Source organism: Corapipo altera, unplaced genomic scaffold (genome assembly GCF_003945725.1).
Source record: "Corapipo altera isolate COAL_440 unplaced genomic scaffold, ASM394572v1 52b, whole genome shotgun sequence".
Classification (NCBI taxonomy): domain Eukaryota; kingdom Metazoa; phylum Chordata; class Aves; order Passeriformes; family Pipridae; genus Corapipo; species Corapipo altera.
In genome coordinates this window covers 1-17,133 of record NW_020884922.1, presented here as the reverse complement: position 1 = coordinate 17,133, position 17,133 = coordinate 1, and the positions used below count along the sequence as shown (strand labels likewise).

The 17,133-nt window shown below is 40.8% G+C and overlaps 1 protein-coding gene across 1 annotated transcript; it reads right to left on the bottom strand.

Moving 5' to 3' along the window:
- Positions 1-317: 317 nt before the first annotated feature.
- On the bottom strand, positions 318-15,756 carry LOC113953719 (neural-cadherin-like; the record flags this gene model as incomplete). Its single annotated transcript, XM_027657207.1, has 14 exons — positions 318-1,188; positions 1,610-1,764; positions 2,675-2,928; positions 4,362-4,542; positions 5,418-5,682; positions 6,348-6,514; positions 9,282-9,462; positions 9,545-9,668; positions 9,827-9,954; positions 10,783-10,910; positions 11,853-12,067; positions 13,673-13,950; positions 14,973-15,205; positions 15,572-15,756. Coding segments are annotated over 14 exons (2,896 nt in total), but the record flags the coding sequence as incomplete, so codon positions are not given.
- Between the last annotated feature and the right edge of the window lie 1,377 nt (positions 15,757-17,133).

Sequence of the window (17,133 nt, the reverse complement as noted above, 5' to 3'; positions counted from 1 at the left end):
TCTGTTTTCCAGCTCAGACTTTGAAGAAGGGTTCCATGTGAAAAGCAGAGTTGGACATAAAAGTTTATGGAACAGAAAATTTTCCCAGATCTTACAACTTCTTTCAATGGGTGTAAAATTGTCACAGAAGCAAAATAGTATTTACAGCTTGGATCTTTCTATTCTCTTCCCCTCATGGCAGGTAATTAGAAAAAGAGTCAGACAGAAAAAGTCTCACACAGTTGGGCAGCCTGTAGTAGTGAGTTAGGTGGCATGTGAGATGTCAAGGGAGAGTACAGCTTAGAAGAATACAACAGGAGGTGACCAGAAACCAGAAATTCAAAATATTTTATATTTAACATTTTTAATAATTATTTCACAGTCTAAAATGAATTCAGTTTAAAAAACAAGAATTTCCTGCCCATTGTTACCCACACAATAGAATTCATATTAATGCTAGGGAGAAAATAATTCAAGTTCTTGCATTCATGATAATTCCAGTGAGTCATGTGGTCTACACAAATAAAAAAGGATATTACAATGCTATTCTATAGAAATCCTACATTCCAAAGTTTTCAAGAAAATTCATGCTTTAAAAGTCTTTGCACTTCTATCATTAAATAACTGTACAGTGCGTATAAAAAGATTGCTCAGATTATCACTCCTGGGAAAAGTGAGTATATCATACTACTGTAACTAAAACCTTGTATCACATAAGTTACTTGATGTAACTTATATATAAAAAAGGACATTTTTAAAAGCAGTGTCCATACATCATGACAATGTGTCAAGTTCCTTTAACTCTAGTTACAAATTTTCATTTGAGACCTTATAGAGTTCTTTAAGCATGTCAAACTTCGACCCCCACTCTTGGAGGCAATCATAATTTAGATCTTCATCACTGCTAATGGAATCTAAGGAACTAAGGCTCCCTGCTAGAGAGCATTGCCCTTCTAAGCAGTAAAAATGAATAGTGTCAGCTGGAAGACTCTTTGGATCGTTGTCTGCATCCCGGATGATTTGAGAAACATATTCCTTTAAGTCCAGGATGCTGGTAGCAGCTGATGTTGATTGTTTTTGATGTGCATGTTTTGGGAATGAGTCTCTTTTTGGGCCAGTTTGTGTCCTGGAGTGTGGAGCAGCTGCCCGCAAGGAGAAGTGGGGAATTTTACGGAGAGGTTTCTTCAGTTTATCTATATCATAAGCATTCTGGAAACAAAAAGAATGCAAATATCAGAGAGAAACAACCTAAAAGGAAACAGGTTCAAAAAAAATGTTTTGAAACACAGGACCACACAATACTAGATTCTGTGAATTTTCTACAAGCTGAAGAAAAGAGGGCCTAGTTCAGAGGGCTATGTTCAGAACACATATAATTATTGCGTAATTATAGTGTTCAGTTAAAGCAACAATACTGTGTCCAGAGCAGCTCCATCAAAGGCAGCCACACATGACCAGCATCGTGAAAGGTACAGATTGGGTTACAGAAGCCTTCCACTTAAGAGTACTTCAGGTTAAAAAAAAAAAAAAGAAAGAAAAAAAAGCCAATTTGATAATGACATTTAGTTAGCTAAAAAGAAAAGTGAGGACAGGTTGGATTTGCAAAGACTGTATTGAAGCTGCATCATACCTGGTCATGTTCTCCACCTCCTTCTTCATTATAATTTAAGACATTTTCTCTAACATCCTCCCAGCTTTCACGCTCTTCAGGAATGTGGTAAATTCCTCCTTTCCGAAATCCTGAACTTCCCCACTGACTCCACACTGTGTAGGAAACCAAGAGCGCTGGAAGAAATAAAAACACATATTTGTTACATGACATGTGAAAAAGTATGATGCATGATAAAAGTAGTTATATGATTCCTGAGATATTACAACAAGTCTTAGTTTGACTACCAAATTTGCTGGTAAGAAATGAGTAATTCTTAATATATAAATAAATTCATGAATGTAAATAATCTATGTATATTACATCATAAACTTCATTAAAAGGGTATTTTACTTACCTAAAGGAATCCATTTAAATAGAGGGCATTTTGGCCAATCTCTGGCCTTTCACCAATCCTGAGTAAATAAGATACCCAAAGTAAGTAAACCACTGTTTTAATGAAGGTTACAAGTGTAATATGATCACGGAGTCTTTACTGTTCTGAGATTGGGATGCAGTTTATCGACATGAACGCATTTTTGTGGCATTATTAACTTATCAGCCAAAGTGCACCTGAAACTGGACACAGTGTGAACATCTCCCTCTGCCCCACACTCTTAATGAGGTTTCCCTGTAAATATCATGAACTTTATAGAGAAAGATCTCTTCCTTCCTAATATGTGAGGAGTGGGTACTAACTGTAGGTCCTGCCTATTAAAAAAGTAAGGGCTCAGGGCATGTGGGAGTTTCAAAAGGATGTGGCTGCACACAGAGTTGCACACAAAGATGGAAAGCTCTTACTTAAGAAGGATTCAAAATAAGTGATTCTGAAAAAGAAAGTCCTAAACTTGCTTGAACTGGCTTCAAAGCAAGTAAACTGTGACTATGTGCTGTTGGCTGTCTCTTAGCATCCTGAAATGAACTCCCAACTGCTGATGTCCAGGAAAGATGAAACACTCATCACAACATCCAAGGGTAAACCAGACTTAATTTAATGGAACAAGGTACAAGATTAGAAAGAAGGACAAAAGGTACATGATTTCCTACCTAGGAAGACAAGGAGGCACATGCTGATTGCCAGAATAGAGCCAGAGCTGAGTCCAACAGGTCTTGCAGCCTTCACCTGGCTAATTTCACACCATCTTCCCTTGTAACCTTCGGGGCACTGGCAGGTAGGCTTGTCTTGGGATTGAGCCACACAGGTACCCCCGTTCCTACAGGTCCAGCGTCCACAAGTGGATGAGCTACAGTGTCTGAGCCCTGTAAGGGTGTCAGTCACTTCTACTTTCCCAGCTGGGCACCTGAACAATCAAAGCAGGGGATATCTTTTAAGCGAGCAAAGCATCTGGAGCTGTATGTTGTTCTGCGCACAGTTTGTTACTGTTTCTTTAAAACAAATTTTAACTATTTTCAAGCAAACCACAAATACACACTGGGAGTATGAAATACATGTAAAGTCCAACTTAGTGAGCTAGTGGGCTTACAAAAACATGAACACATATTCTGTTTTCCCTATCCAGAAGACATGCAGAAGAGCTTCACTCCTTCCTTAAAAATGAGATCCATCAGTTTCTGAATAGACTATCCCTTTTCCTACAGCCATGTTCTAATCAAAGTCTCTAAAAGGAAATGGATAGCCGAGATCAATGGGAAAAGGGCTATCAAGAACTTGGTGTAAGCTTTGTAATGTTCATTTGGACCTTTGGGAGAAATGTCATTGACCACCTTAGAATGGCCCATCTTGTCTTTTAGGACTGATTTCTTCTGATGTGTAGTTGGAGAGGCCCTGGAGGAATACTATGAGGTCACAGACCTGCTTTCTGCAATCCAAAGAATACTACTGAAAAAGTGTAAGAAACTTCATATTGTTCTTTCACAAGCAGACTGAAGAAAGAAGTGTGCAAGGCACACTTCAAACCATCTCATAGCCTCTTCTACTAAAGAATCACTAGGCATCAGAAGTGCTAAATTTTGGCTGAATTCCAAGAATTCAAGTGGCTTCTTCTACCAGTCCTGCATGTATTTATACTTGGGGTTTTTTAATAGAAATCCCTGTATTTTGAGTTGCATATTTGAATAAATATTTTGAAAATTTTCTTTAAATAGTGGATATTCTCCAAGAAACTAACTGTGTAAGACAACAGTTGTTGGGCTTTGGCTCTGGCCCTGGACAGTCAACTTTTGAATCCAATTTTGTGACAGTCTAATTTTGAAAGTCCAATTGTTTCATACAAATTATGATTAATTTCAACTTCTTTACAGAAAATATATGTAAATATGTATTGTATTTGCAATAAATATACGTATATATACATCTATGTAAAATGTATATGTATCTTTTATATTCATATATGTGTATATATATGTGTGTATATACACACACTCTCTCTATATACACTATAAGAATATATTCACATTTTCATACAGAGGAGAGACCAAAGCTTTGCAATGCACCTTTTATCAAAGGACATTTCACTTTCTTGCTGGCCTGTGATTCTCTCACTATGGAAAAAATGATGGAATAAATAGGCTCCATATCAGACTTGCAGAAAAAAAGCAAGTCCCATCATCTCCCATGATGGGAGATGAGACAGAGAGAAGGATTTGTCCTTGGGATGACCCTCTCTGGCCAGCAGCCACAGGTAGTTTTACTGTTAGAAGCAAGTTGACTGGTCTGAGGTACAAAGAAAGAGCTTCCCAGCCATTCCTGGATGAAAACAAAAGCGTAACGTACCGGCATTCATATTTTCTCCACAGGTCTACACAAAGGAAGGGGCTGTAACAGGGCTGGCTGCTGCAGGCACTGGAATGGCATCCCATGGTGACTCCTTGCCGCCTCAGAATTAAGCCAAACTCTGTGCTTCTGCCTTCCACAAGGAGTGGCTGACCATTCAGCTGGACATCACGCATACAACCTGCATCAAAGCAGAGCAGTGTGCAGAGGAGTACATTAATTTAGCTGCTTTTCCAGCCCAAGCCCTGCCCCCAGCACACATGCAGGAGACCTTAGAGCATTGTAGAAACCTCAATATATCTTTTTAAAAAATCCTTATACTCCTTATCTGTTTTATTTTAGAAGTAGAGCTACAGAACATGTGTTTTTGTGCTCCGGTCAGTCTAGAGATCGACAATACTTCTTCAGGACAGCTCCTTTGTACCAACGCAACAATTCAGTAGAACTGTGCTATGAACCAGAACAGCTCCACTAAATTAATCTAGATTTAAGATCTAATCCTAGAAGTGGGGCTGAATAAGAAGCAACCAAATGGAAAAAGCTGTTGAGTCACAATCTCAAGGCTTCAGTACCCCACCCCAGGAAATGGAGAGAGCACTACAAATGTCTTGCAACTCCTTCTCTCATGCCAGGAGGTATTGTGTCTGTACCTTAAACCCTTCCCAGGCAAAAAAAGGAGTGAAGATCACAGCATGAGTATGCTACTTGGGGCCTTTGACATGAGAAACCCTGGTCTAGTGGAAGGTGTCCCTGCTGTGGCAGAGGCTTTGGAACTAGATGATCTTTAAGGTCTCTTCCAACCCGAATGATTCTGTGACTCCATGACATAAAAATCTGAAGTGCTATTTTTGAATATTTACAGGCAATTTCAAATCTTCACTAGAACCAGGTTCAATAGCAAACAGAGTTAAACATTGGCTTTGAATTTCCTAGAAAAGAAGTGGCATAATAATCTATATGGGAGTTGTTTCCTGGGTTTTAAACTCTCCAGTACACTCAAAGATGCCTCTTTCAGGCTTTAATTTCCTCCTTTTAGGAATCTGTAATATCACTTACCTTGGAAATCGCTCTCTGAATGACTGGGAAGGCGGTTTCCTAGCACAATGCTTGCCCAATCTGTTTCAAACCACCTATTTGTACCCAAGACAGAGGTGATTTCATGATCACCTCCACCGCTGTTAACACGCAGGGTGAATTCATTGTTGTAGCGCTCCATGGTCAGAAGAACCCACTGGCCATTGTTTATGTGCAATGTCTTCAGTCTCAGAGAGTGATTTTTGTCCCCCAAACTGAAGTTAATGCTAAAGAAACCCTCAACCACCTAGAAGAAGATGATAAAGACCTTTAATAACAGAAATACACTTTGAAATGTTATTACACAGTCCTGCCTCAAGAAATGGACCTGAGTTTTTGAAATGAAAATGGCACTATTGTTTTTAAGTGCTTTATTCCCAGATAAATGTTACCACAAGAAAACTGCAGATCCAGGAATTATCAGCTTTTTTCTTTACAGGTCACTCTTCTAACTCACATGAATCCTTTTATCAATCTTCTCCTTACTGATATCTACCTCTAAGTCTTCCAGCTGACCCTCCTGTTACAATTAGAATAATTAGCCTCTCTAACTAACATAATCCAGACAGCTTTTTTCAGCAGCAACAAAACTGTAGAGACAAGTTTTATAGACAGTGCAGCGAGAAGCAAAGGTAAATGGCAAGCAGGGCAAAACAGTCTTCCTCATTCACATTTATCACATGCATTCACATGTACATTTTGCAGCCAGTGAAACAACTAGAATGCATGCCATGAAAGAGTAATACCGAGAAGGGCAACACGAATGAGAGAAGTTACCCTCATATGGAAAATTCTTGCTCTTTATTATATTACAGAACAGATGCCCTTAATCAGAAACTGTGTCTTTTTCTCTTACTAGGGTAGTCCATGACAAATGAAGAGCACTCAAAGAACAGGCTTTGGACTGCTCACCTCCAGTCGGATGTATCCGTTCCCATCTGCAGAGGCCAAGCTCAGAAGAGTGCTGTGGGAGATACGAGTGCGCACCATCAGCTGGATCCTAGTGCTACGACTGCTGAGGATGCTTCTTGGCTCATAATGGATCCAGCTGTCCCTTCCAAAAGCCCACTCTGGAAGAACTAAGCACAGCACACACAAAAACAAAGAAAAAAATCTCAGAAACAATTGCTCCCTCAGATCTCTGCTCCTTCAGAATTAACCACTTCTGAATACCAGAGTTTCAGTTCTTAAGAAATTTTGGCTACATAATCTAGCATTGTGAAAAGCACCCCCCACTGCAAAAAGAATTAAGAGAAAAACAACAAATCAAGGATTCAGAATTTAGGCAGGAAAGGGACACTTAGATACTGTCTCTAACATTCTATCTGTTACAAGCTGTACATTCTACCCAGTCACTCCTACACTGGGCCCAATAAAGTGTTTTGGTTTTTTTTAAATCTGAAACATATCTTCCAGTAAAGTAGCTGGTATTGATCCAAAGAAAAACACCAAACAAAACCCAACCAAATGAAAAATGATAATCAAATGCTTCTTTCAGTAGTTTAGTCCTGTGGTTAAAACCCTTGGTGTTAGAAAATATGCACTTTACTTCCCCTTTCAGATGGAACAAAAGAAGACCTCAGGGGTTTTTTAATTACAAAGAGAGATTAAGTCAGTGTTTATTATTTTAACAAAGGAAAATTCACTGAACCTAATTATTTCCTTATCTCTCTGGGGAGTCCAGGATCCAGTAGAGAGTCTGATGAAGTTGCACTGCACACTTCCATAGAAATCAAACACCAATAAACTACCCACACCCTGATGCTTTTACAGAGCAGGCACATACTTTAATCTCGTTACCTGACAGCAATCCTAGATCTACTTGTTTTGGCCACAGCTTATTAAAAAACTAGAAGTTTCTTTTCACCAAATAGATAGATAGTTCAACTTAGTTACTAGAAAGGAGGAGCACTGGGTCACCAAAGCTCATCTGAGGTCAGTGTCATACAGGTAGAAATCTAAAGAGTGCCAAGCTCATCCTGTGGCATTTAGTCTAGTTCCCAGGATATGAAATATCAAATGATTGAGAGACTTAATTGCTGAACTCTCTTTTTCTCACACTGTTTCTCTTCTCTCTTTCCTTTCTTGAAGCAGGTTTTCTTTTCTCCTCTAGCTTATTCCCCTCCCATTATTCTTTCTAACCCACTGTTCTCTCTTGTTCACTCTCTCTGCAGCTACAGGCTACAGCTGATGAGCAGACAAGGGTTTTCTTGAGATGATCCAGTGACTCTTGTCCCCAGCTGTCTGCTCCTTGCTGTGAGCATGGCTCAGCCATTCATAAAGCACCAGTTGCACACCAGCATTTTGCAGCCCAATATAGAAGAAGCTGGAACCAATCAAAGTTTTCCTGATACACCAGGATATGACTTATCGATTTCAAGTAAGTACTTGGTTTGTCCCACAGTAGTAAGGGGTAGAAGCCAACACAGCAGTTGGGCTTGTGAACCAGCATCCCAAGGTAATGCAAAACAGATTAAGATTTAAATATAGCCAGGTATTTATAAACCAGTATTATCTGTCTACAAAACATAATACAAACAGTTGAGCTACATTAGCAGTTCTGTGGTCATTATAAACACTTTAAACAGTGAATGCTCCAGGCCTAGACTGTGCCAATTATAATTCCGGTCTTCACTCCAATGGACAGACAGAACTTCTGCTGAGTAATTTACTGTCACACCTTTTAAGCCTTGTGTGCCAGATGGAGAAAGAAGAGAGGGTCTGACTGCCTGCATAGGGTATTATTGTTCCGTATGCAAGAAGGAAAGGTAAATGCATTGAGCTGAAAGGATATGTGTAATTCCTTGCCAATACTATCTATTAATCCTAATACCTTGATTGAATGCTAACTTGTAAGTGCTCCTTTCCAGCTCCTCGCTGCTGCTCATCCTCACCAGTAGCTCAGCTCACTCAAACTACAGGACTGAGGGGCTAATTCTCTTCCATCAAAAGCCCCCAAATTTATGGGACACTGGTGCTCATTACAGACTGTTATGATCAACCTCATCATTTGTACCTTGTACCTAGAGGGAGAAGGTAGATACAGGACAGGTAAAGTCTCAGTAAACACCTGTGACTCACTTCTGATTTCACCTGGGCTGATGAAAGGTTTAAGATAACGGGGACAGAGCCAGCTTCAAGTGTATGTCCACTGTCCCCTGAAATGGCTATGGGCTAGTAGGAGTTAAATTATTTATTTCCTAAATTTTTGAACTGTGCTGAAATTTTGCACATTCTTACAGTATCTCTGGGGTTTTCATTATCCACCGCAGCATGCTTTTGTTCTCTGATACATATGTCATGCTGATTTTGTACAGAATAACATTTGCTGCAGACAGCCTGATATTATGCCCCCACATGCCTTCACTGCTGTGGTCTAGGGGCGTTGCTCAACTTGCAAATGTAATTATCGCCATTTTATAGATGGAAAATTGGGCCTGAAGATAACAAGAGAATTATGTCCTCAGGTTTAACAGGTTCATTAAAGTTCATTTTGTGATCAGCACGATCAGAGGAAGAAGGCACAACGCAGAATGTTTCACTTTCACCACTGAGAAATAAGATACCGCAAAGAAAAGGACAAAACAACCTGTTATGACCACTTCCCTTCCCTGCAAAGTAAAGCAGCTCTCAACATGGCCCTCATATGTGATGGTATCTTTATTCAACAAGAGTTTAAAGGATCTTTACATCTTTGCAGATCTAAATCATTCCAAGAGTACAGCAAGGTCTTATTACGCTGCTCACTTCAAAATCATGGTAGCTTGATTTTGAACATTAGAGCAGTATATTTGATGCTGTTCCCACAGATCCTCACCATGAATTTCTCCCTAGAACCTGCAGTACCTTTTTCACATGCTGGTCCAGCATATCCTGAGGAACAGTCACAGTGAAAGAAATCCCAACCACCAACACACTTGCCATGAGTGCCACAGGAGGCCATCCCACCACTCTGACACACTTCATCTGTAAGGACACAGCCGGGAACGCTGTTCAGGGACTCTGCAGGGTGCTCTAAATCATAGACCTGGAAAAGGTCAAAGAGAACCATCACATCAGGTGCCTACAGTTAACAGCAGTAAACCCAAGAGTGGTTTTTGTGGCCCTACCTTACTATCAACAATGACATTGCGTATGCAGCCAACAAATCCTCTGAAGTGCCTTTGTGAATCGTGGTAAGGCAAAGTCTTCTTAACTCCACCCAGTTGCAGAGGCTGATGGCCGCTGAATAGCCTACCCATGTTGAAGGGGAGAGAAAGAAAGAATTAGTGGCATGCAAAATACAGCAGCTTGGTTGATTTCACCACCCCACCCCTGCCTTTTTCCTTAGCTCTTTTGGGTAGTTACGTTGCCAATTTTTGTTGTTGGCTGTTTTGGGTTTGGATTTTTACCTTTGAGATCCCACAATCTCTCCAGAGGCTTCACAGGCAGATAGATCCATTTGGGAGTTCTTCTTAATGACAATGTCATTGTCTCTAGCTGAGACATTTACGCAGTGGTCAAGAATCATCTTCACTTCCTAGAAAAAGGCATTACTTAATTGTATCCAGAGACACGCATACATTTTAATGACATTTTTTTTTTCACTTAGCAGATGGGAGAAGGGTAACTAGCAATTACAGTGCAGGAAACTTTATTAAAATAATAAGACACTCCACATACTAATCTGGAAGGTTATTGCACACTGCATATGGCTAAGGAGCCATACAAAAGAAAAGATCTGACCCTACATAATCATGCCAAGTTATTGACACAGTAGAGGGAATATAACATTTTCTTGGAGTTTTCTGCCAAATCAGAACACAGAGAGACAATCTAGCAGAGTAGAAAGTCTGCCAGGCTCCTATCCCAGATGCTGGCATGCCCTTCAGCTTGTCTCATGGGAGAGGAACAGGGAGCCTAGCAGATGCCACCAACAGTGTTATATCAGCAAGATATTCCCTGTACACTAAAGCATATCTATCTCCTTTGTGCTAAACGTCTAAAGTCTCGTGGTGAGGCAGGGCTTTTCACTCAGAGAAATTAAGGATATCTCACTCAATCAGTCCAGGAAGCATTTAGCCCCTGGATTATCACAACTTTGTTGTCTAAGCAGCAGGTAGGATAATTAAACCAAAAAAATAGCCTGGCCAGTTTCATAAATGGATCAGACTTCTCCAGCCCTTGCTGTGCTTCACTGCTTCAAGACTAAGGGGACATCTGAACTGACAAACTTCTATCCCTGCTGTTTCAGAAGTGATGGAAGACTGATTGATAAAAGAGCTCTACAGAAGGGAGGAAGGATTTGGAAGGAATAACTGGGTATATGAATTAGTGCTTCCACAGGACTGCCCATATTTACACTTGCCTTTCCATCATTTATAATTTTAATATTGTGCCAGCGGCGATCTGCAACATTAACTTTTTGTGAGAGCTGCAGGAAAAGCTCACCAGAGCTGTGGCTCAGGGTCAGCGACGGGACACCCCCGGAGAGCTCTGCAAAGGAAAGACTGTTATTGAATACGCATTGACCATGTTCCCACTCACACTCACTTGAAACAACTGTTGCTGTTAGATTTTAGTTGGAAAAGTTCTTTAGACAGCTTTAAAAAAATCCAGCTTTTAGCAAAGTGCCACAGGTATACAAGGTGGGTGTACTGGTGACCTATTCTGCATTCTCATTACAGAATCAGAGAATCACAGAATATGCTGAGTTGGAAGGGACCCACAAGGATCATCAAGTCCAAACCCTGGCTCTGCACAGGACCATCCCCGAGAGTCACACCATAGGCCTGAGAGTATTGTCCAAACACTTCTTGAATTCTGTCAGGCTTGGTGCTGTGACTACTTCCCCAGCCTTTTCCAGTGCCCAAACACCCTCTGGGTGAAGAACCTCTTTCTAATATCCAACCTAAACCTCCCCTGACACAACTTCAGTACATTCCCTTGGGTTCTGTCACTGGTCATCACAGAGAAGAGATCAGTGCCTGCCCCTCCTCTTCCCCTCACAAGGAAGTTGTAGATTACCATGAGGTCTCTGCTCAGTCTCCTCTTCTCCAGGCTGAACATACCAAGTGATTTCAGCCAATTCTCATACGGCTTTCCCTCGAGGCCCTTCACCATCCTTGTTGCCCTCCTTTGGAGGCTCTCTAGTAGCTTAATATATTTCTTGTATTGTGGTGCCCAAAACTGTACGCAATATTCAAGGTGAGGCTGCACCAGTGCAGAGCAGAGTGGGACAATGCCCTCCCTCAACTGGCTGGCGATGCTTTACCTGATGCCCCCCAGGACACGGTTGGCCCTCCTGGCTGCCAGGGCACTGCTGACTCATATTCATCAAAAATAACTTTCTGAACCTCTTTTGAAAGAAGTTCTCTATGAACTAAGTAGAATCTCACCTTCACACAAACACAAATAAATACTCTGTTAGGTGCTAACCTAAAGCAAGGAAGTATTCCTGTTCTTCAGGCTGCCCTCGTGCCACTGGTCCATGGTACAACAGAAGGCCTTCGGCGACATCAGTGATAAACTCTAAGGAGATGCGGCTCTCAAAGCAAGGCTGAAGAGGAGGGAACCAGGCATAACCATGGCCTCTGAAGCTGTGTTTTGTCTGCTGGCAGTCTGGTCCATGAAAATTTGCAGCACATTTGCATCTGTTAAATAAAAAATTAAAAGCAAATATCCACCATCCAAGAAAAGCTGTAAAGAGCTCTTCTGACAGCAGGACTCTCCACTTAAAATACAGGAGTCCATGTTGCCTAGGACACTTCCATCAAAAAATGTTCCCTATTGACCTGTTCATACAAACAGAACTTAGATTTAGTTCAAAATGATAATATGTCTATGCAAGAATATTCTGTGAATAAATGGTGGAATTCTTGTAATATACAAAGCTCATGAAAACATCTTACCTCTTCAGCATAAAAAAGAAGAAGAAACCTGCTTTTCACTAGGCTTAGTTATCAGCTTGTTTGAAGACTTAATGATGCAAAGGGAAAGCAAAGAAATCATGGAATACCAGGTTGAGATGGTCTCAAGCATCATCTGGTCCAACCTTTCTTGGCAAAAGAATGGTCTAGACAAGATGACTCAGCACTCTGACAGCCAAATCTCAAAAGTGTGCAATGCTGGGAAAACCACCACTTCCCTGGAGAGATTATTCCAATGGCTGATTATTCTTATTGTGAAAAATTTTCTGCTTGTGTCCAATCAGAGTCTCTCCAGGAAGGGTGTGGAAGCTAATATCACCCAGAAAAAGTGAGAAGAGGTCTGACATCTTCACTCTTATTGAAAACTACTTGCTAGTTTATTTTTCCTTTACACTATCAAAAATAGATGCTTGGGGTTCTTTCTTTGATACTCTGTGGATTCTGTAGAAAAGAGTAGCCACAGCATAGCATGGCAATAACAAAACCTGTAAGTGGGAAAGAAAAGAAACAATAGAAATGGGCAGGACAGGGAGGGAGATCAACTGGTCTCCTATTTCTTAGTTTCTGCTTCCCATAGATTGCTAGTACCTACTGAGAGCAGAATGACAGGGGTAGGATGCAGGAGAAGATCACTCACGGAACTACTGAAAATGGAGAAGAAGCAAAAAAACTTCGGAATTGAGCAAGTGATGGGTGGCAGAGCCTACCATGGGTTTCCGGGTAGCAAAATTTCCATAGTTGATTACATTGGAGCAGCAATGTCAAACTCAGAACTTTAGAATGACAAGGGCTTCTGCAGCTTCAGTCTGAGTCCTGTCAAGGGTGCTCTGAAGAGGCTGGTCAGCATTTCTGCTTTTCTGGGTTGGGATGATCATTTTTAAGCAAACATGCTTAAGGCTGACTTCTGGAAGGGTGCTAGGCTCATCATTTTTTTCATCTTTATTCTATATTATCTATGAGATCTAATTTTTGGAAGAAAATAATGAGGCAAGAAATGTGGAGAAGAGGTTATTAAGTGGCATAAGAGATGTGATTAAAACGTTGAAAAACATTAAAGTAGGCTGGACAAAATGAGAGCATTTTGCAGGGTGACATTAATGAACTGGTGCAGCCTGGAATCTTCCCAGGGTTTTCCTGGAGACTAGAATGAACCTAAGTACATATCTGAACGTAGAGATTCTTTTGCAAGACCTGTGCATGAAGTATAACAAAACTCATATCTGTTACAGTGAGAAGTCACACAATGATGCTTCTGGAAGCTTCCACTCATCCTCCTTACAGACTGAACTAGATGCATTCTGTTTGCACACCAGACAAAGCTTTACCAACCTGTAGCCCAAATCAGTGTCCGTGCATGTGCCACCATTGAGACAAGGGTTTGTCTGGTATGAGGAGCAGGAAAGATGAGGACTCTCCCGAGCTGCACAGCCACACACAGCATGACTCAGGACTGTCACAGACACCAGTGAAACACTTTCAGTTGTAGTTACAGTTGGTACGTGTTTCTGTTCATGCTTACTGCTGCATCCGCTGCTGTGAGTACAGTTTGCAGTCACACATTCATCAATGCCAATCTGGGTGATATTTATATCCAAGATGCTTTCCAGCTGTGGAGAACAATTAGTTGCATTCATCTCACTTTTCCACAGAGAGAAAACTCACTAATGACAATGAAAAGCAGAAGTCTTATTTATTTTCAAAACTGGTTGCTGTGCCACTTCCTTCCAATCTCACCCTATCCAGCCAAAAGCAGCTCAGTCTGGCACCTGTTAAGGTCAAAGCCAAGGTGTAAGTCAATTACAGCATGAGTATGCACTTAGGGGGCAAAAATACTCTCATATTCATTAGAGACCAAGTGAATAAATTTCAGTCACTGATTATTCTGATGGATTATTTATGTAGCATCTGAGCTGTATTTTTTATTTGAACTTCCACCTTAAAAAATACTGGGAGAGTGGAAAGGCATTGGACAATGAAGAGATACCTTGTCTGGCAAGAGTGAGTTGGTTCAGAAGCATTGATTCTAAAATTATTTCTAATTTCAGCCTCTGTGTACCAACAGAGTGAGTCATTTAACTCTTATCATGCTTTTTTTTTTTTTTTTTTTTTTTTTTTTTTTTTTGCAAGAGGGGCAGGAACTTTACTAAATTGTCAACACATATTTCCAACCTGGTTTTCCACTGGAGAATGCCTCTTTTATTGCTTTGCCCTCTTAGCTTAGAAAGTTGAAACTTCTGACTAGTTTGTGAGTCTCAACTACAAAACATTTCTATGTAGAGGACTAAAAACTGAAACATTAAGGCACTGTGTAGAAAGGCAACACCCAAAAACATCCTTTATACAGAATTTTACAGTCTTTTTAATAGGAAAAACCTGTTCACAATCCTAAAAGCTCATTGTGTTTGATTGACTTTATATGTGTTTATAGGCTGGCTTTGAAAACATTCATATTTGAAACTTTTAGTATGATGCTAGAAGATTGATTGACTTTACTGATTAAAATGATTAATTTTTCTCATACATTACTCCCTCAGTCATTCTAAATGTGCACATTCACTAGTCAATGTACATTATCTGAACAGACACAACGAGAAGATGCTGTGGTTTCATATACAGGATGGATACTTACCCATGCTCTGGAGGCTGCTACATTGCCATTGAGTTTTTCTGCTTTATAATAAGGTGGACCATAAACAGCAAACCAAACATCAATACCTTGGGTTGGACTTGGACTGTTTAATACACTGAAAATGTGAACATTTTCCAATTGGACTGATATAATTTCTGAAAGCAGCTTCCTCATCCGGTAGTATTTACTCTGTTTTTCAGGGGATTGAGATATGAACTCCTCTGGTGTGATACCTGTAATAGAAGTTGAAAACCTGAAATACATGTATCTCGCAAGTGATACTTTTCCACAAAGGTTGAAACAATTTGTTGTATTTCAGGCAGATACTCATTCAAATAGTTTTTCTTCTGAAATATGAATTGCTGTTTTCTTAAAAAGTTGGTGTAGAAATCAGACAAGCTTTTTCTTGCTGTCTTTTTTCTCCATAGATTCTCCTACTCATGCAGCTTCAGAAACCATGCATTTTCAAACCCTTACCTAGAAAACTATTAACTCACGTTCCACATCTAGGAGCATTAGAATTCTAAGTATCACAGCAGTAAAATTAAAAAAGTAGATTTCAGTACTACGATCTTATCGTACTTGATCACACTGCTTACCTTTTATTCGTATGGAACCAGCATTATGGAGGGCATCATCTTTGATTTCTTTCACTATAACCTTTACAGTTGAGATAACATCTGGCCAGACTCCATCAATGACTCTAACTCTTATGTTGTATGTTCCTGGTGGGGTTCCTTCTTTAATAGTCAGCAAACCTGAGTTATCATTAAGGATAAAGTACCTGTAATAAGAGTTAAGCCAAGGAACAAGCTATGAGAAGTTCAAAAGCTAGGTACTAATTATCATCACTGATGGTTTTTTCTGATTCAGCAAGGCCAAGTGCTGGACCCCGCACTTTGGCCACAACAACCCCATGCAGCCCTACAGGCTGGGGACAGAGTGGCTGGAGAGCAGCCAGGCAGAGAGGGACCTGGGAGTTTGGACTGACAGGAAGCTGAACATGAGCCAGCAGTGTGCCCAGGTGGCCAAGAAGGCCAATGGCATCCTGGCCTGGATTAGGAACAGTGGGGCCAGCAGGACCAGGGCAGTAATTCTTCCCCTGTACTCAGTGCTGGTGAGGCCACACCTGGAGTACTGTGTCCAGTTCTGGGCCCCTCGTTTAGGAATGATTTTGAGGTGCTGGAGCAGGTCCAGAGAAGAACAACAAGGCTGGTGAAGGGACTCGAGCGCAAGTCCTATGAGGCTGAGGGAGCTGGGGTTGTTCAGCCTGGAGAAGAGAAGGCTCAGGGGAGACCTCATCACTCTCTACAACTACCTGAAAGGAGGTTGTAGCCAGGTGGGGGTCAGTCTCTTCTCCCAGGCAACCAGCAGTGGGACAAGAGGGCAAGGTCTTAAGCTCTGCCAGGGGAGGTTTAGGTTGGGTATTAGGGAGAAATTTTTTACAGAGAGAGTAATCAGACTGGACTGCCTAGGGAGGTGGTGGATTCCCTGTCCCTGGAGGTTTTTAAGATGAGACTGAATGTGGCACTTAGTGCCATAATCTAGTAACCACAGTGGTGTTGGATCAAGGGTTAGACTTCATAATCTCAGAGGTCTTTTCCAACTCAGCTGATTCTGTGAGTCTATGATTCTATGTTTGTATGATTAGAGAAAGTAGATGTGTTCCCTCATGAAGGGACACAGCAGATAAGAACTTTTTTGCATTGCTTCCTGTTGGCTCCTAGTAACTCTTCACTAGTATGTCATGAAGGTTTCTTTCTGCTGCTATGCTGTATTAACTGTGTAGGAAGACTAAGGCCGCAATAGCCATAACTTTGGAAACAGTGCAAAAGCCTAGTGCAGATACATTCATTGAGAGTGACACCTCTGTTGAAACCTCTGAATGGCACATGTACCTCTCAGCCCTAGTTGCAATCCAGACACTCCTGTGTGTGTACATCCAATACAAATAAGGTCTTAAAACCAGTGGTGACATGGAAATAACAACCCTCCATGAGCTTGGATGAAGGAATCTGGAAGTTAATAGGTATTTTTTCTGTAGTGGCTCACTGATACAGATTATGGGTATTACTGAACAGGAATTTAGAACAGTGTTCTGGCCCATCAGGCAACAGGAAACAGCCTGATTTGGCATGCAGCATTATTTATTGCATTTTTT